Source organism: Oncorhynchus kisutch, linkage group LG5 (assembly GCF_002021735.2).
Source record: "Oncorhynchus kisutch isolate 150728-3 linkage group LG5, Okis_V2, whole genome shotgun sequence".
Lineage (NCBI taxonomy): Eukaryota > Metazoa > Chordata > Actinopteri > Salmoniformes > Salmonidae > Oncorhynchus > Oncorhynchus kisutch.
The window spans coordinates 49,037,088-49,057,413 of record NC_034178.2 but is presented as its reverse complement, the minus strand read 5'-3'; the positions used below and the strand labels follow the sequence as shown (position 1 = coordinate 49,057,413).

The 20,326-nt window shown below is 41.4% G+C and overlaps 1 protein-coding gene and 1 pseudogene across 1 annotated transcript; both read right to left on the bottom strand.

The window, feature by feature from the left end:
• Positions 1 to 1,864: 1,864 nt before the first annotated feature.
• LOC109890241 (prostacyclin synthase-like) lies at positions 1,865 to 13,326 on the bottom strand. The gene is made up of 10 exons (XM_020482225.2): positions 13,082 to 13,326; positions 12,059 to 12,182; positions 11,702 to 11,877; positions 10,687 to 10,836; positions 9,510 to 9,637; positions 6,757 to 6,938; positions 4,019 to 4,172; positions 3,297 to 3,478; positions 2,608 to 2,759; positions 1,865 to 2,239 (listed from the first exon to the last, which is right to left on the bottom strand). The coding sequence occupies exons 1-10, from the start codon at positions 13,150 to 13,152 to the stop codon at positions 2,089 to 2,091; spliced, it is 1,470 nt and encodes a 489-aa protein (XP_020337814.1). The 5' UTR covers positions 13,153 to 13,326; the 3' UTR covers positions 1,865 to 2,088.
• A 1,039-nt stretch (positions 13,327 to 14,365) lies between these two features.
• Positions 14,366 to 20,326, bottom strand: part of LOC109891578 (THUMP domain-containing protein 3-like) — a 34,350-nt pseudogene continuing 28,389 nt past the window's right edge.

Genomic DNA, 20,326 nt, shown 5'->3' with positions numbered 1-20,326 from the left:
CAGTGCCATCCGTTTTGTCACTAAAGAACCTTATACCACCCACCACTGCGACTTGTATGCTCTAGTCGGCTGGCCCTCGCTACATATTCGTCGCCAGACCCACTGGCTCCAGGTCATCTACAAGTCCATGCTAGGTAAAGCTCCGCCAATTCTATTGACATCTAGTGGAAGCCTTAGGAAGTGCAATTTGACCCCATAGACACTGTGCATTCGATAGGGATAGAGTTGAAAAACTACAAACCTCAGATTTCCCACTTCCTGGTTAGATTTTTTCTCAGGTTTTTTCCTGCCCTGTTATACTCACAGACATCATTCAAACCGTTTTAGAAACTTCAGAGTGTTTTCTATCGAAATCTACTAATAATATGCATATATTAGCAGCTGGGCCTGAGTAGCAGACAGTTAACTCTGGGCACCTTATTCATCCAAGCTACTCAATACTGCCCCCAGCCATAACAAGTTAATTAAAGCTTACATTCTGCGTCGGTAGGCCTACTCTGCCTGGGGTGGAAAGGTAGGCCTTGCTTTTGAAAGTACCATGCTTAGATTCCCAATGACATCTTAGATGAAATTATTTGCAAACAGGGACAGTTTCGTTGCAACTCAATATTACAGTAGGAGGTGTTCTTAATGTTTGAACACTGTGTATTATGCTGAAGGGGTGACCAGCCATTTTCATTTCAGAGGTCTGATTTTCTCCATGTAACCATTATTATAAATAACGTTCACTCCCTAATGAACAAAAGAGCGAGGTTATAAATAAATCAAAATAGCGGCCAATTTTCATGGGAATATTTAAAAAACTGTGTTAAAGGCACATTTCCCCTACCAGTGTTGTATCTCCACCAAATGGACTTGTGGATAAAAATCCCTGCGTGGTGATGTAGAGCACACAAAATGTACTTATTCACTTAAGTTTTCATGTACCGAATAAAAACCTAAAGTTAAATGCGTTTCCATCGCAATTTCACCTTTACGGATCGTTCGGTCACAAAAACTGTTGCTAAATAGTAAATGTGTGCCTAATATGGTCTTGGCACGTGCGCTCTAGCCAACAGTTTGCAGATACAGTGCACGTAGGCTAGTCTACATGAGATGATTATGGATAGTCTAAGAGCAAGAATATTTGTATTTGTCAAATGGCAGTCAAGCATCTATTATCATGTCACTAGAATAAAACCCTAGATATGTATTGAAAAGCAGCATCAATATCACCATGCACTACCATCACCCTGTGAAGTTGAAGTTATTCAATCCGTAGCCTAATACACTGTATGGTTTCCCGAGTCGTAGTGGGAGGACTACACACCCTATCATCTTGCGACTCCAAATGTACTTCGATATGATAGTTATATCAATATTTGAAGCATAAAGGCGTTACCACTGCCATTTATCGCATTGACACAAAAAGATCCCACCATGTCGAACGAACAAATTATTAGAATGGTTTTAACATGTATGATTTTACTCTCTGCCTATGGAAACATGGTTAGTGTGACAAATGTGTGGTTTGATCTGTTTAAAGAGCGCCAGCCGCCCAATTACTCCACCAAATACATAAGGCTACGTAGTCAGTTGAATCAGAGAAGTGCAGGGGCTGCCTTAATGACATCCACATCTTCGGTGCCCAGGGAACAGTGAGTTAGTTCCCCTGATGCAATTTACACCATCATGGGACTGGAGGGGATTTAGGACACGTTCATCACTGGGATAAGCTCCAAATTGGTGTTTTGTTGTGAAAATGTTTTTACAAATATTTCTAATTAAGGTGGTGCAATAGTTTATACATAATGCACTTTAAACACTTGAAGCTGGTTTTATGGAGCCAGGTTAATCATTGATACAACTTATTTTACAAACAAAATAGTGTAGAACAAAAAACAATTTTATTGTTATGAAGTGACCATTTTAAAGTGAAATATATACATTATAATTAAAGATAAATAACAAATTACACTGTACATTTGTGCTGATACAAAAATAGATACAATACATTATATGGACATATTGTCATACATTTTTTAAAATTAGCCTAAACTTCACAAACCAGACTTCACGTCTGGTTTGAGAGATCTCAACATCATGTCTTCAATGTGAATGTCTAGGTTTATATCTGATGGCCAGGTCTCCTTCAGGCTGCAACATTCCAAACCCATAGCGACTGGAGTTCACCTCTGGCATCTGAGCCTCTGAGTCACACCGCTCCAGTTCCAGATGAGACAGGACCAGATACACAAACCTGAACACACAGATAAAGACACAACAGGTGAGTTGTTGGCATTAATACATTATAAATGTGCCTAAACTGTAACATTGACCATTGCACCCACCAGTTTTTGTAGAATCCATTTGTATTTTATTTTGGCATGTTCTATTTGCATAGCAGTGAAATTCATGTCACTGTAACCCAATCTTGCATAGACACCTGGAGAAGCCTGTGCAGTAAAAGTCAGCTGCTAAGCCTTCCCTCTTCCTATAATGGCATTTGCTGTGAGGTGAGCTAATCAATCACAGAATGAAGTCTGTCCTTGATTCTGGTGAAGTGGGGACCTCTGACCTCCTCTGCCCTCCCCCTAAGACCCATAAGGAACACTCAGAGATACTCACTGTCTGATGGAGTTGATGGCAAAGCGTTTGCCCACACAGCCGTTGGTGCCTGCGCCCCATGGCATGGTGTAGTACTTGAGCCGTCTCCCTCCTTTAAAGAAGTCCTTCTTCACAGATCCATCCTTGTTGAGGAAGCGCTCATACTTGAATCTCTATGACAGGAAACGCAGGGAGGTAAAGCAGTGAACTCAGGTCATACTGACAAATGATGATCACACATGACTGTTCCCCCACACTTCCTGCTGCACAGAACCATATCATATCAGATGGCAATAATAGCCTGTTACTACCCAATCATTTACTACAATTTCCATGTGTATTCCACTAACTGCCTGGTACTGTAGGGTGAAGGACAAAGCAATGATTCAGCTGTGTAACAAGCTAACTCCCTTCCCACTCCTATTTCTATTTGTGTTCAAGTGCCTTACAATGTCCTAGGTTTAACCCCTCTCTCTGTATCTTGGGTAATCCAGGGGCACTTTAGAAACTGTGTAGGTGTGCTTCCTCCTGACGTAAACAAACGTCAATACTTATTACTGTACCTTATCTTTAACCTGTGTTACACAATTAATACAACTAGGGTTGTTGGATAGACAGAACATGCGCAGATGGATTTGAAACTAAACTTTATTGTCCATTATTAGGGAGCTATTATTTGTTCATGTGTGAGAGGCAACTAACATCCATACCTGTGGTTCCTGGTGGATCTCAGGATCCATCTGAGGGCTAATGAAGGGGAACAGACACACTCTGTCCCCCCTCCTGAGCTGGTACTCCTGCCCATTGGCCATTTGCAGGGTCTTTTCCTGCACTACCTCTCTGGTGATGAACGGGGCAGCACTGAGCCTCAGAGTCTCCTCTAAGGCACTGTCTGGGATAGAGTAGACAAAGAAAAGAAGACGATGAACACTAATATACACAGACTCATTAAGCATACAGATGTTTTGTCCTCGTAATAGATTCGCTAAGGTCATTCTCATTTGAGGAGTCCCTTGAGAATAGTTATGAATAGACTTGCCTAGTTAAATAAAGGTTGAATACATGTTTAGGGCTAAAGGCAGGTTTCTATCTTCAGGTAGGTGGCACTTTCCCTATGTGCTCATTATTTGCACCAGAGGTTAGAGCACCTGTTGATGGTGACATGGGAGCCATTAGATCATTGAGAGCAACTTTCAGGGCCTGAGCAGGTGGATCTGCCCTGGTCCTTTAGTCATTGAGCTCATTAGGGTCTCAGGCAAAGACTACTGTATGTGTGGCCACTCACCTGGGAACAGTGTGTGTGTATATATATGTGTGTCTTCAACTGCCCCCCCCCCTCTTTTCTCTCTACTCTGTTCATTAAGGTACATTTACCCATAGGGATGAAGCTGCTTGTCTTTGTGCATATACCCAGTAAACAAAAAACCCTCACCAAACACAGGTGTGTGCTGCAGCCTGTCCAGTAGGGGACACTTTGCAGAGTCCTGCTCGGAGATGCTGCTGAACTCTCTTCTCACCGCCCTCATGGCCTCAGGGTTTGTCAACAGGAAACCTAACAGCCAGAATGCAGCAGGTCCAACGTTACCCTGGCAACAAATGAAGGTTGACATGAAGGCAATGACACAGCGAGTTCCCTTTCCGATGGTTCTCACAGTGAGACTGTGCAGGTAGCAATTATGTAACCGGAGAAGAGAACATTACACACCACATGACAGCTCTTACTATTTTCTCTCATAGGGGAAAGCATCACTTGTTCATATAGTTAAATCACAAGGCCTAATGAATTTGACTGGTTCCTTTCCTGTGTCTATGATAGAGCACCGTGTTATGGCTACTGTCAGAGAGTAGGTGCTGTAATGGTTACTATAAAAGACAAGCCATTAGACATCAAAGAGACTCAATATGGAGTGTTCGGGGCACACTGGGCTGTCCTGGCCATCTGTCTGTGTTTGTACATGAGTGGAAAGACCACTGAATTTACATCGACTCCGGACTAAACAATGTTTGCCATGTATAGTGCTGAGCGATTAGTGCTTTTTGAGGTCGGTTCGGTTTTGGTTCGATCGTGAAAAAAAATAATCATGTTTAAAAACGTTTTTTTTTTACATTACATGCACTATGCATTATGTGGGTTGAAAGCTGTAACACAGAATTAAATAATGAATAAAAGTTCCATGGTGGTGGTGACTGCCCATTATTGCTTATCACTAATTAACTATAATTTATTCACATTACTTTAACAAAATATTTGTTTTATTTGATTATTTCATTCCACGTCATCCTCTCATAGAGAGGGGCTGCCAACGCGGTCTGACAAAATCACTATTTTAGTAATTCTTCAAAAGGAAATAAGACATACTTTTAGGACTGCTGAATGCCAACTATCAATCACTTAGCACTCCGCTTTCTATCCCTCTAGATAGTACGTTCTCAGTCTCTGTGTCTTGCTCTGCACAGACCGGACAAGTTTAAGCAGGTGCGTAATGGATTATGGTCATTGTAGTTTTTTACCACGACAACTCCATCGCACAGTCCAAGCTTGATCTGATTTATCCCTACAGAAACTGTACATTGAGCTCACAGAAAAAAAATGAAGGAGATGGAATTCAAATAATTGAACAGACGTCAGTCAATTAGTTGTCAAAAAAATATTTAGAAAAATACATTTTGGTTCATCTCTCAGCACTAGCCATGTAATATGCTGCACTATACACTATCCAGGAATTACATACAATATAATACACAGATTATTTGTTGTGGTAACACCTTATGTTCTTCACTACATTCTTAGGGGAACTGAAAAATTACAATCAAGAGTGGCATGATGATGGTAGATCATGTGGCTGTGTGACATTGTAGATGCGGTTATCAGTGCTCAATGAGTGACGTAATATGTCTAAGCAGCAGGGTTGGGGTAATTCCATTTGAATTCCAGTAAATTCAGAAAGTAAACCAAATTCCAATTCAGAAAGTTTCTTCATTGAAAAGCATTGAAGACAATTGGAATTACAGTGTACCTTTTGAACTGACTGGAATTTAAATGGAATTAACCCCAACCATGCTAAGCAGGAGCTGAGTACTCAGAGTCTACTCAGAATGTTCTTGGTATCATAGTGTGTACTTTTGCCATCTTGGGATTCCTCCAAAAAGTATCTGTTTAGCTGGAGTCAGACCCTTTTATCTAAAGGACATAAACAGGCTACTAGTGCACTCTTGTGGTAAAGATGCGTATTACACTCGTTACCATCTTTTATTAGGGAAGTCCTTGTTTGAGCAGGAGGAGCAGACAACAGTAGCTCTGTAACAACCATTCTAGCATTAAAGAGAGCTTGAGAACATCCCACTGAGGCCATGTTTAGTTGGAGCCTACTGGAACTTGCAGTAGTCTAACATAGGGACAGGATGTCTGTCCCCTCCTGGGGCGGCAGCATAGCCTAGTGGTTAGAGTGTTGGACTAGTAACCTGAAGGTTGCGAGTTCAAACCCCCAAGCTGAGGTACAAATCTGTCGTTCTGCCCCTGTTCCCAGGCCGTCATTGAAAATAAGAATGTGTTCTTAACTGACTTGCCTGGTTAAATAAAGGTAAAATAAATAAAATAACACTAAAATAAGGTCTAATAGTTCTAGGGTTTTTCCATACACTCCAGTGGTTGAGAATACAGCATTAGTATTCATCTTAAAGAACTGAATGTGCTAGGATTTATTTATAGTCTTTCAAAAATAATCACTAACCACAAAAGTATTCTACAGTGGTTGGACAAAGCGTAAGGTGTGGTTGACAAACAGGTACAGTATAAACAGAATTTGAGAGGCACACCGTGTGGGTAGCTGAATTTCACAAAGGGTAACATCTTTAACCAGTCGAGTCTAGCATCTGACATTGGCATGTGAGTGTCTTTGTATTGGAAAATGTTCATGTTTAAGATGGCTGCTAGCCAGGAGGGCATGCTTCTGTATTACCAGGTATCATTGTTGGCCCACCTCCAAAAAGCTATTGAATAGAAATTAATTTTTCTATGGGTGCAATGGAACAACAGGGATTTTCACCAATCGTTCACAAGACCTATTCAGAACATCTTTAAATAGCTGGGCAGCCCTTGCTTTGTGACAATGACAGGCCACTACTCCTCTTAGGGAGGTGAGGTGAGATGGGGCAGTGCCTATGACTCACCTGTGTGGCCCAAAGCTGCAGCAGCAGGGCTCTCCTCTGAGTTTCCTCGTCAGCTCCCTCTTCCTGCAGAAGGTGCCTGTAGTCTCTCAGCCAGGGGCTGGACCCGGAGCCCTCTCCTAGCCCCGCCGGGGCCAACAACTCCCACAGACGCCCCCTCACACTCTGGGCGGTCCGCTTCTCCTCTGACACACACACACAGACAGGAACACACAGGCAGGTGAGTCAAGAGTAAACACAGACACACATGGGTAAAACAGATGAGATCATTTGATTAGTGAGTCAAGTGTCGATAGAGATACAGGTGACATAATCCTGAAAACAGAGACGGGTGGGAGAGGTGTGTAACATGAACATGGGAAACATGAAGAGTGAGTAATAGGTGTGACATGCAAGATAAGACAGATGAACAAATATGCCATTTGAATAGAAAGAGGTGACATCAGTGACACGGTGGGACAGAAACAGGAGATATGTAGGAGTAAGCTGGGAGGAACAAACAAATATAATATGTATAGTTAGAGAACAGTAAGATCAGATATAAGGAGGTGAAAAGGACAGGTGATAGTGAGAGGACAGACAGGTGTGTCAGGTGACATCAGATAGAGCCTGTAGATGAAGAAGGTGTATGACTGAGAATAAATGACATAGGGACCATGAGTAATTAAGACAATTGGAGTCGGAAATTAGCTTCAAACATATGACCCGCTTAGATAAAGTAATTCACTGCAGTGACCGCACTATGGCAAGCAAGAAACACACTACTTATTTACAAACTATTTTACCTTTATTTAACTAGGCAAGTCAGTTAAGAACAAATTCTTATTTTCAATGACAGCCTAGGAACAGTGGGTTAACTGCCTGTTCAGGGGCAGAAAGACAGATCTGTACCTTGTCAGCTCAGGGGTTTGACCTTGCAACCTTCCAGTTACTAGTCCAACACTCTAACCACTAGGCTACCCTGCCACCCCACAGTGAGTCCATACAATGACAAATATGACAAATCACAAACAGCCAGCCGACTCAATGATATATATACAAATCGGAGTCATAAAGTGATCGGGGATAATACAGATTGAATTATTCCTCTATTCAGACTTTATAATAAACTCAGCAAAAAACGAAACGCCCTCTCACTGTCAACTGCGTTTATTTTCAGAAAACTTAACATGTGTAAATCTTTGTATGAACATAACAAGATTCAACAACTGAGACATAAACTGAACAAGTTCCACTGACATGTGACTAACAGAAAGGTAAAAATGTGTCCCTGAACAATGGGGGGGGGTCAAAATCAAAAGTAACAGTCAGTATCTGGTGTGGCCACCAGCTGCATTATGTACTGCAGTGCATCTCCTCCTCATGGACTGCACCAGATTTGCCAGTTATTGCTGTGAGATGTAACCCCACTCTTCCACCAAGGCACCTGCAAGTTCCCGGATATTTCTGGGGGGAATGGCCTTAGCTCCCACCCTCCAATCCAACAGGTCCCAGACGTGCTCAATGGGATTGAGATCCGGGCTCTTCGCTGGCCATGGCAGAACACTGACATTCCTGTCTTGCAGAAAATTACGCACTGAACGAGCAGTAGGGCTGGTGGCATTGTCATTCTGGAGGGTCATGTCAGGATGAGCCTGCAGGAAGGGTACCACATGAGGGAGGAGGATGTCTTCCCTGTAACACACAGTGTTGAGATTGCCTACAATGACAACAAGCTCAATCCGATGATACTGTGACACACCGCCCCAGACCATGACGGACCCTTCACCTCCAAAATCGATCCCGCTCCAGAGTACAGGCCTCGGTGTAACGCTCATTCCTTTGACAATAAACGCAAATCCGACCATCACCCCTGGTGAGACGAAAACCGTGACTCATCAGTGAAGAGCACTTTTTGCCAGTCCCGTCTGGTCCAGCGACGGTGGGTTAGTGCTCATAGGCGACGTTGTTGCCGGTGATGTCTGGTGAGGATCTCCCTTACAACAGGCCAACAAGCCCTTAGTCCAGCGTCTCTCAGCCTATTGCAGACAGTCTGAGCACTGATGGAGGGATTGTGCGTTCCTGGTGTAACAGTTGTTGTTGTTGCCATCCTGTTCCTGTCCCACAGGTGTGATGTTCGGATGTACCGATCCTGTGCAGGTGTTGTTACACGTGGTCTGCCACTGTGAGGACGATCAGCTGCCCATCCGGTCTCCCTGTAGCGCTGGCCACATTTATTTCCCTGGCCACATCTGCAGTCCTCATGCCTCCTTGCAGCATGACTAAGGCACGTTCACGCAGATGAGCAGGGACCCTGGGCATCTTTCTTTTGGTGTTTTTCAGAGTCAGTAGAAAGGCCTCTTTAGTGTCCTAAGTTTTCATAACCGTGACCTTAATTGCCTACCGTCTGTAAGCTGTTAGTGTCTTAACGACCTTTCCACAGGTGCATGTTCATTCATTGTTTATGGTTCATTGAACAAGCATGGGAAACAGTGTTTAAACCCTTTACAGTGAAGATCTGTGAAGTTATTTGGATTTTTACGAAATATCTTTGAAAGACAGGGTCCTGAAAAAGGGGCGTTTCTTTTTTTGCTGAGTTTACATAAGGGTAAAACAATCAAACTATAATACCACATCCAAACTGAATTAAGCCCTAAGATCGGACACATCACTTCTATTGATCAACTCCCACACGAAGCTGCCAATGTACCTTTCCACAAATGTAAAACCTTGTGGCTCACAATGTTTCTTTCAGAGACCATGTTTCATGTAGTCACCTGGTTTCAGTGTGGTCCTGGCCATTTTGGTCAGGAGGTTGTCAAACTTCCGGTACTCCTCATAGACGTCAGTGGGGTCTGTTCTGTTGTTGTTCTGCTCCCCTCCAAAAAGTGTGAGGTACCCTGCCCTGAAAGAGAGAGAGAGTGGGCTGGTGAGTGTGGTTGTAGAGTGGCATGTTGAAAAAAAAAAACACTTCCTGTGTCACACCTGCCACTGCCCACCCACCTAAACTGTTCACAGTGTGGGGTATTACAAGTATAAACGTCTTATTTAGTATAAATCTTCCTCATTCTAGATTACTTCACTGCAGGATTTTTCAAATGTTTTGGGGCCAGGGACCCCTTTTGTGATAGTAAATTCATCAGGGACCAGACATAATTAGAACATAGTTCGAGTGACATAATAATAGCATACAAGGACTTCTACCAAGTCTCAGTCCCTGGGAAGGAACATTATAAAGGCACGCCTCTTGGCATTGGAGAGAAAATGAAGCCGTTTTCAAGGTAATATTCTGCAATTATACCCATAATGCCATTTTTTAAAAAGCTTACATTACAGTGCATTTATGTTAACAAAACATTTTGGGGAAATAAAAGAAGTATCCAGTTGAAAAATGTATAACTTGTAGATTACAATTATTTTGGCCAAGGGATATATTCATCTGTTGTTGTTAGTAATATTAATAAAAAATACAACTTAATTCATGTTATATTTTGAGATCTGCCTGTGGACCACATGCAGTATGGCCGCAGACCCCACTTTGAGAACCCCTGCTTCACGGTGTCTGACCTATTAAGTAATGATGTTGCCTAATGTTAACAGAAGTAATCACTAAGTCCTCTGGTCCCCATTAGGATGCTGAATGTTTAAATGACCATCTCAAACATCTCTGGCAACACTATAAATAAAAACCCTTTTAAAGTGTGTAGCCGGGGGAGTTCTACAGGAAGGGCAGCCTTAAAGAGGAATTTCATGAGAGCACTGCTCTTTCTTTTCATTAGATGCCTCTTATGTGTCACTATACATTCTTACTGGTGTATTTACAAACAAGTGGCTTGTGAAACGGGCTGGTAAGTAAACTGTTTATCCCAGGCGTTTGACGTAGGCCCTTGGGGACGCGTGGGTGAATGAGTGAGTGAAGAAGGGAAGGAGGTATAGGAACTCTTCCGTTCGTACCTGAAGAGAAGACTGTAACAGAAGCTGAAGAGCCCGTCCGTGTTCCAGTCGGTCTGGTTGTGACAGGGCCTCTGGGCTTGCAGCAGCAGGGACTGGAGGTGGCGATGCATGGTGCTGCTCAGGCAGGATAGGCTCCCGCCCTCAAAGTGCCTGAGGGTACAAAGGTTTAAGGTCAAGAGAAAGGAATGTTTGTCATATATGATGTCACCAAGGCCAAACCTGTAATTCACTTTTACCTAATTGTGTAAAAGACTAGCATTCTGTTCCGGGGTTTACTATGGGTTGCTTTGGCTCGGACAATGCTTATTTACTTAAGTAATGGCACTGTGAAGACAGGTGTAGTATCACGCCTCTATGGAATAACACTAAAAAACATAGGTGTTGCCTGTGGAAATACTGTAACTGATCAGTCTGAACTATAAAGTTTGGGCTGGAGGATATGTCAGTGCAGTACACCTGTGTGGCAGGGTACAAAATGCTGCTCTGTAGATTCAACATCCATTACAGAGAGCTTGACATCTATGCTCTATAAAGCCAGAAGAAAAGGACTATAGCACTGTAACCTACACAACGGCCTAGATATTCTGCAAGACAATATGACTGTGAGAGACTGAGATAGTTCCACAACAGTGCCAATCAACAGAATGGTGGGAGGTGAGTGCATTTGCTCCGCACTCTGACACAGTATGCATTTATAACATGACATGAGGCTAATCAGGCCATGGTGATGGTAGTGATATCTGTGATGGTCGATGTGGTAATCCCTGATCCCAGGCACCTCTCTGTCTCAGGGAGTGAAACTTTTGAGTTAGACTACGGTGGAGCCAGGAAGCAACATCCCACAGTAGCATATTATACCTGTGTAAGGATCCAGTTATTGGCTGGACAATGCTGTCCTTAATCGTTTATATGTCAAAACTTTAATTTGTCATTCTCTGACTGTATCAATGGGCATGTACAGCTGTTTTTGGGCTGATCACACAGAAATGAGTGTGTGATAAGGATAGGGACGTACTGTTTTGTTAGAGCCTTCTCTACAGCAAGGTTGTGATGGGGGAGCTGCAGGCTGAATATTCTGTCCATGAGAACCTGTGCGTAGCGTGTGAAGTCTAGGGACACAGAGTCCTCTATCACAGCATCATAAGAGCTGGGGTCCAGTAGCACTGTCACATAGCGCCCAGCCACACGCACCTACACACACACACACACAAAATCAAAAAGTGGAACACACCAACACACGTATCATGAATGGTGAGGAATTTACATCTACTATATATGTATTCAGGGATTTAGGCAAGAACAGATGATCAGGTTCAGGTATAGATATTAGGTTGATGATGTTGAGGAAAGTGTTTCATATCACCACTCTTACCGTGAAGATATCGCCATGCTTCACCTTCATACGGTTTAGAAACTTGGCAGCATCTCTTCCAAACTCAAGGGCGTGGCCTAACCATGGAATAACTCCTTTGTCTAAAGGTGGCTCTTTCTCTGACCTGTATAGAAAGAAAACCCATTTCATTTTGAACAGCTAATATTCAAACCTATATATTTGTTCATACCAAAGTTACTGATTACACAGATGTTGTCTGTTGATATAGTAACTGTATCCGGAATCAATTAACTATTCAATTTCACATGCCTGGCTCTTACCAGTACATTGTGTGACACAGCTGTGAGTAAGGTAGATACAGTTTAACCAATAAATTATAAAGCCAGAACTCTCCCAATAACATTCATTGTAGAATGAGCCCATCAATTTATCCAGCGATATAGCAATAAGCAAGGATGAAAACAGATGTGATTTTATGATCTTTGAGACACAAAAGTTGACATTTAAGACTGGCCAGTGAAAATAGTCCTTAATAGCACTTGAATTTTGGTTAATCTCGGGATTATTTCAACCTTCCCTCTCAAAAAGGATTGACAGGCGACAACTCATGTAACTCATCTACTGCTCAATACAACTATGATATTATTAAGATGTATTTGGATGACTTTAGGTTTATGGTAAATACAACTTTATGCTGGGTTAGTTTATGCTAGGTAGGCAATACACCTATTAGATAAGTAGTAGTGGGCTAAACAAATATGTGCACAGGTGAAAACGCGTTCGAAATGCCCACAATATAATACAGAACGCATCAAATCAAATCAAATCAAATGTATTTATATAGCTCTTCGTACATCAGCTGATATCTCAAAGTGCTGTACAGAAACCCAGCCTAAAACCCCAAACAGCAAGCAATGCAGGTGTAGAAGCACGGTGGCTAGGAAAAACTCCCTAGAAAGGCCAAAACCTAGGAAGAAACCTAGGAAGAAACCTATTCAATGTATGCAGTGCAAGCATAGACATTAGCCGAATAGAACATTCATTTTAGAAAAGGGTACTCACCTGGAGCGTTTCGAAACAAGTACGAATAAGAGAAGCATGCCCTGGACAAGCAAAAGTATCGTCCAAATCATAGCGCAATTTCTAGAAAGATGTACCTGCACGTTGGTGCGCAGCAGTGAATATATGTGAATAATTTAAGACTACAGGCTTGATCAGATATAGTGCTATTTATTTTGTCATCCGATGACGGCGTTGCAGGGTGTACCTTGACGTCATATGACCTCATCCATCTTCCTATTTGCACGAGTTCACGTAGGACCCATGACTAGGGAGTGGATTCATTCCGTATCGCAGGAGATTCGTGTTTACCGTGCATGTTGTCTCCGCGACCGCGGGAACATGGCATTTAATTGTCAACGTTGCTATAAAGCTGATACTCAGGGCTAGGAATTTAATGGAGCCGTAGTTTCATTTCCAGATACATCCAAGCCTAAACAAAACAAACCCACCCATGTGTCTGAATTTAAATCAGATTAGGTTTGATAATATCCCAAATAATGATATTCCAATAATATCGTGTCTTCATGGGTGGCCTCCATAGAGTTGAGAGCAGACTATTTGAAATACATGTACCTTTGACTCACTATGCAGTCGATACTTCAAAAATGTAAATTCTTAAACTCTTACCATGTACCTAAGTATGTCCTGTTGTTGCGTGGTTTTTCTTTGTTTACTAAAATAATATATTTTTTAAATAAAATGTTAATCAAAAACAAACACCGACTGTTTCCTCATTGATATTCAATCGGCACATTGACATTCGAGTTGCCATCTTAGAGCAACAGCAATGAGGAAACAGTCAGTGGTTACATTTGATTGACGTTTTATTAAAAAAGTATGGATTTCAGCAAACAAAGGTGTGTATTTACTTGGCTACCTCATGGCTTGCCTACCTCAAAAAATTACACTTACTTACATGTTATTCAGGTCAACATTTTAAAACGGATATTTCTATAAAATAAACTGAAATGTACCTAGTCTGTCATATTTAGACAAAGCTTGCATAGCCACTTTTATTTCAGTGATTATGGTGATGTGTCAAACTCACAAATGTAAAAAGAGGTGGACTGATGTCACATCAATGGTGTATCTGTTTCACAACAGCAGCAGACATAACTGATGTTAGGATGAGACAATGTTGTCATTGAATATACAGCTGGGTGATGCATGGGAATGAGTGTGTACAGTCTGTAAGTGTCATTAAAAAGTCCATTACATCAACAACTGATCTAGGCATGTTTGAATACAAGTTTTAGTGACCATAAGAGTCATCGTACAGAACCTAGCTACCTACCTACAAGTCGTCAATGGAGTGGAGAGGTGTGGTAATTTGAACTCATTCCCTCAACAGCACAATTGGTGTGTAAATCAATATCCTTGCTTACCTACTGTAGCTAAAAGAACCATGGATGATTCATTAATTGCATTTATATAACTGGCACTCAGACCCCAACAACTTCGTATAACGCTGGGGTTTAACATGAAAAGGAAACTGGTTGTATAAATAGGCCGTCAACATTTTTTTACTTAACCCAAATGTCATCTGTCAATAAAAATACAGTAAAACTTAGGAAATGCTTCCCTATGAGACATACTCACTTTTGGACCTTCAACAACATAAAACAGCAAAATAGGTTAATCAAATGAATAAATAAATGTCAAAAGGTTATTTTTTCAGCCATTTCTAATTATATTTCTGTATAGGTGGTGCTGAACTTGGCCACTTATCCTCCTTTTCCTTTGCTGCTTTTTCTTCTAGTGGTTCCCGGACGTCTTCTGGGGTTTTGCCAAAGATCCCTGCTGTCTGTTTGAGGAGGAACACCCCTGCGTGTAGGCCACCTACATTGACCCAGGCAGTGTGGTGCTTCCGCCAGAGTCCTCCAACCCTCAATATGGCATGAGGAAGACAGATACACCCCATCACAAAACATTCATTGCACAAATCATTAACGCTAAAACACCACAGTATTGCTTGGAGAAAAGCCATCTGGCCAAGGGCCCATCTACACCAGAAACAGAGTAGACTCAGTCCATACTATACTCTCACAATAGAGGTTTGTTCACACAGATAATATTGTTGTGGATTAATGAAATCAATATGATCCAACTTCCTCAACTACTCATTTTTTGGAAACCCTGGAATTTTCCAGATGCCTTCCAGAACAGACAGGTTAGGACACGTCTGTCCACCCCACTCCACCACGAATTACACAGTCTTACTGTATGTGTGGTACATTGCCTTTTGAGAGCATTTCTTATCCTGGGTCAGGATGACAGCCTTCCCTGAGCCTGGTCGGGACACCTGGGCCATCTCTTTTACACAGGGCGGATACAGGTCCCAGTTCTTCTTTCTGGAGCCCATTCTATAAGTAAACCACACAACATACACATCAGCCATGTAAACAATATGAATACATTCAATTAATAAATTACTCCATTGAAGACTTGTTGGTAGGTTCTGTCTATGTTGACTGTCCTAATTAAAACAGTACAGTGGTATCTACCTCTTCCCAAAGGGCATGTCAGTGATAATGATGTCCACTGAGCTGGTTCTCATGGGTAGATGACACAGGTCCCACTGCACCTTGTCTATGGGCAGCCCTGGTGTACTGCAGAGGTGGGGAGTATATACAGTGAATTCGGAAAGTAGTCAGACCCCTTGACTTTTTCCCCATTTTGTTTGGTTACAGACTTATACTGAAATTGATTTAATAGTTTTTTCCCTTCTTCAACCTACATACAATACCCCATAATGACAAAGCAAAAACAGGTTTTTAGACATTTTAGCAAATGAATAAAAAATGAAAAACGTAAATATCACACTTACAGTTGAAGTCGGAAGTTTACATACACTTAGGTTGGAGTCATTAAAACTAGTTTTTCAACCACTCCACAAATGTCTTGTTAACCTCTCTTGGGTAGGGGGAAGTATTTTGATGTTTGGATGAAAAGCGTGCCCAAAGTAAAATGCCTGTTACTCAGGCCCAGAAGCTAGGATATGCATGTAATTGGTAGATTTGGATAGAAAACACTCTAAAATGATGTCTGTGAGTATAACAGAACTGATATGGCAGGCAAAACCCCAAGGACAAACCATCCCTAGGAACTGCAATCTGGGATTACACTAGATGTCAACAGTCTTTAGAATGAGTTTCAGGCTGGTTTTTGGAAAAATGAGCCAGAAATGGTCGTTTTTCGAAGTGGCTCCCATTTTGGCTGTAGTGTTTCCAAGCTCGTGGAAGAGAGCGCATTCTTTGGTATTTTTCTCCGGTAAAGACAATAACGATTCTCCGTCTTAAATTGTATCATTTATTTACGTATTAGGGTACCTAAAGTTTGATTATAAATGTTGTTTGACTTGTTTGGAAAAGTCTATTAGTAACGTTTGGGATTCATTTTGATTGCATGTTGATGGAGGGAAACTGGGTGGATTATTGACTGAAGCGCGCCACCTAAACTGAGTTTTTATGGATATAAAGAAGGACATTATCGAACAAAATGACCATTTGTGATGTAACTGGAACCTTTTGGAGTGCCAACAGAAGAAGATCATCAAAGGTAAGGCATTTTTTATATCGCTATTTCTGACTTTCGTGTCGCACCTGCCTGGTTGAAATATATTTTTCATGTGTTTGTATGCGGAGCGCTGTCCTTAGATAATCACATGGTTTGCTTTCGCCATAAAGCCTTTTTGAAATCTGACACAGCGGCTGGATTAACAAGAAGTTAAGCTTTATTTTGATGTATTACCCTTGTGATTGTATGAAAGTTAAATATTTATAATACTGTAGTTTGAATTTCGCGCTCTACAATTTCACCGGATGTTGGACGCTACCGTCCCACCTGCCCATAAGAAGTTAACAAACTATAGTTTTGGCAAGTCAGATAGGATATCTACTTTGTGCATGACAAGTCATTTTTCCAACAATTGTTTACAGACAGATTATTTCACTTATAATTCACTGTATCACAGTGAATGTCATGGCTTTAGAAGCTTCTGATAAGCTAATTGACATAATTTGAGTCAGTTGGAGGTGTACCTGTGGATGTATTTCAAGGCCAACCTTCAAACTCAGTGCCTCTTTGCTTGACATCATGGGAAAATCAAAAGAAATCAGCCAAGACCTCAGAAAAAAAATTGTGGCTCACCACAAGTTTGGTTCATCCTTGGGAGCAATTTCCAAACGCCTGAAGGTACTACGTTCATCTGTACAAACAATAGTAATCAAGTATAAACACCATGGGACCACGCAGCCGTCATACCGCTCAGGAAGGAGTCGCTGTGTCCTAGAGATGAACCTAATTTGGTGTGAAATGTGCAAATCAATCCCAGAACACAGCAAAGAACCTTGTGAAGATGCTGGAGGAAACGGGTACAAAAGTATCTATATCCACAGTAAAACGAGTCCTATATCGACATAACCTGAAAGGCCGCTCAGCATGGAAGAAGCCACTGTTCCAAAACCGCAATAAAAAAAGCCAGACTACGGTTTGCAACTGCACATGGGGACAAAGATCGTACTTTTTTGAGAAATGTCCTCTGGTCTGATGAAACAAAAATGGAACTGTTTGGCCATAATGACCATCGTTATGTTTGGAGGAAAAAGGGGTAGGCTTGCAAGCAGAAGAACACCATTCCAACCGTGAAGCATGGGGGTGGCAGCATCATGTTGTGGGGGTGCTTTGCTGCAGAAGGGACTGGTGCACTTCACAAAATAGATGGCATCAAGTGGAAGGAAAATTATGTGGATATATTGAAGCAACATCTCAAGACATCAGTCAGGAAGTTAAAGCTTGGTCGCAAATGGGTCTTCCAAATGGGCAATGACCCCAAGCATACTTCCAAAGTTGTGGCAAAATGTTTTAAGGACAACAAAGTCAAGGTATTGGAGAGGCCATCACAAAGCCCTGACCCCAATCATGTAGAAAAGTTGTGGGCAGAACTGAAAAAGCGTGTGCGAGCAAGGAGGCCTACAATCCTGATTCAGTTACACCAACTATGTCAGGAGGAATGGGCCTAAATTTACCCAACTTATAGTGGGAAGCTTGTGGAAGGCTATCCGAAACATTTGACCCAAGTTAAATAATTTAAAAGCGATGCTACCAAATACTAATTGGGTGTATGTAAACTTCTGACCCACTGGGAATGTGATGAAAGAAATAAAAGCTGAAATAAATGACTCAACTATTATTATGAAATTTCACATTCTTAAAATAAAGTGGTGATCCTAACTGATATAAGAATTTTTACTTTGATTAAATGTCAGGAATTGTAAAAAACTGAGTTGAAATGTATTTGGCTAAGGTGTATGTAAACATTACGTGACCATAACTATTTATTTTGATGGAAAATATTTATACTCAGAACTGTTATTTCTTCCCTCTTTGTTTTCTTTGTAAAGTAATCATTTCAAGAGTTATGTGTCTCAAAGGATTATCTTAACAAGCTTGTGACCGTGGGGGTTTCTTTTGGTTAGGGCAGAGGAATTCAGTGGGTGCCAGTCCCAATTGAACAGGCTGCAATGTTATGTTATGTTTACAATGATATCAAACTTGGTCATGTCCGCTTTCCACTTGAAGAAGTCTTGCATGGCTCCACCAAAGTCCCTTGCAGTCTCGTTGGAGAAGCTGTGTTTTTCTCCTGCACGTCACACTAAACTTCAGCACCTTAACCCCTGTGCTCCTGCCCCTCCACCGCCTGCTACTCACCCTGGGGGCTGCTCTCCAGGTCAGGAGACCCGGCCTCCCCTGCCACCACACTCAGGCCTACAGTAGGTACCTCAAGCTCCAGCTTCTAGGTCTCTGTGGTGACAGTCTCAATGGCATCCTTCTCCACAATATCTTTGTTGGCTTTGCCTTGGTCTCTATCTCGCCCTCCTCTCCCCTTGGGACCGTCTATGGGGTCGTCTGTTCTTCTTCAGAGAGGTGTTCAGTGAGGTGTTCAGTTTCCAGACCTTCAATGCATTGGTACATGGCAGCTTGGAGGCCAGCTTCTGCAAGTCCTCCAATGACAGAAAGGGTAGTGCTTCTATTTAAATACCTTAGGAGGGAGAGGTGTGTTATAAAGTGTAGGTGACTGGTCTTTCATGCAACGTGAATGTTGTAGTTGAAATGAAAGTGTAAGAATTCAGGTTCCTTATTGGCTGTGCTGTAATGAAGAGAGATATACCTTTGAGTCTTTAAACTGATAGTTGTCATACTCTTCATTCGCAACAAACAAGTTGTCCACAGACATCAGATTATGCACCTAGAAAGAGGAGGCACAGGTTAAAAAAAAGCTAGGCTTTTGTGATGTGTGCAAAATTAATCAAAGGTTTTATGACCACATCAAGATTTTAAGATGGGTTTAAAAAAACATTCTTATTTCATCCTAATCACAACACTCTTGTGATAGTCTACCAAAATAGTCCAAATAGTGCATTTTGGGAAGTGTAATTGGGTATTTTGTTTTAATAAATAATAAACCTAACATTCTTCAACATTCTGTCATAAAGAGCATATGTTCAATTTAACTAAAAATAATAATAATCCAGCTCTAAATTAAGAAACATTACTAAAATTACTATAGTTGGTGCCAATTAAAGTAATAGGGTTGAAATTTCCACCATAAATTAGCCATACAGTACCTTTAGATTTAGTTTACAGCAGTGAGCATTTCTAGGTAAACTTGCCGATGACAAGCATACCTATAACATCATGCAGCCACCACCATGCTTGAAAATACAAAGAGTGTTACTTTGTGATGTGTTGTGTTTGCTCCAAACATAACACTTTGTATTCAGGACATAAAGTTAATTTCTTTGCCACATTTTTTGCAGTTTTACTTTAGTGCCTTATTGCAAACGAGATTTGGAATATTTTTTATTCTGTACAGGCTTCCTTCTCACTTTGTCAATTACATTAGTATTGTGGAGTAACTACAATGTTGTTGATCCATCCTCAGTTTTCTCCTATCACAACCATTAAACTCTAACTGTTATAAAGTCACCATTGGCCTCATTGTGAAATCCCTGAGTGGTTTTCTTACTCTCCGGCAAACTGCGTTCGGAAGGACGCCTGTATCTTTGTATTGACTGGGTGTACTGTTATACCATCCAAAGCGTGATTATTAACTTCACCTGGCTCAAAGGGATATTTAATGTCTGCTTTTGTATATACACTATTATTGCACACTGTGACTTCTTAAGCCATTTTCTACTCCTGATCTTATTTAGACTTGCCATAACAAAGGGGTTGAATACTTAT

What these genes read in the sequence shown, in the direction of transcription:
- LOC109890241 (XM_020482225.2), bottom strand. Translation starts at nt 13,152, where the DNA reads ATGATTTGGACGATACTTTTGCTTGTCCAGGGCATGCTTCTCTTATTC. An exon ending in GCAGCACACACCTGTGTTTG is followed by an intron (nt 3,479 to 4,018) that starts GTGAGGGTTTTT and finishes ACTCTATCCCAG; the next exon opens with ACAGTGCCTTAGAGGAGACT. An exon ending in AGATCCACCAGGAACCACAG is followed by an intron (nt 2,760 to 3,296) that starts GTATGGATGTTA and finishes TTCCTGTCATAG; the next exon opens with AGATTCAAGTATGAGCGCTT.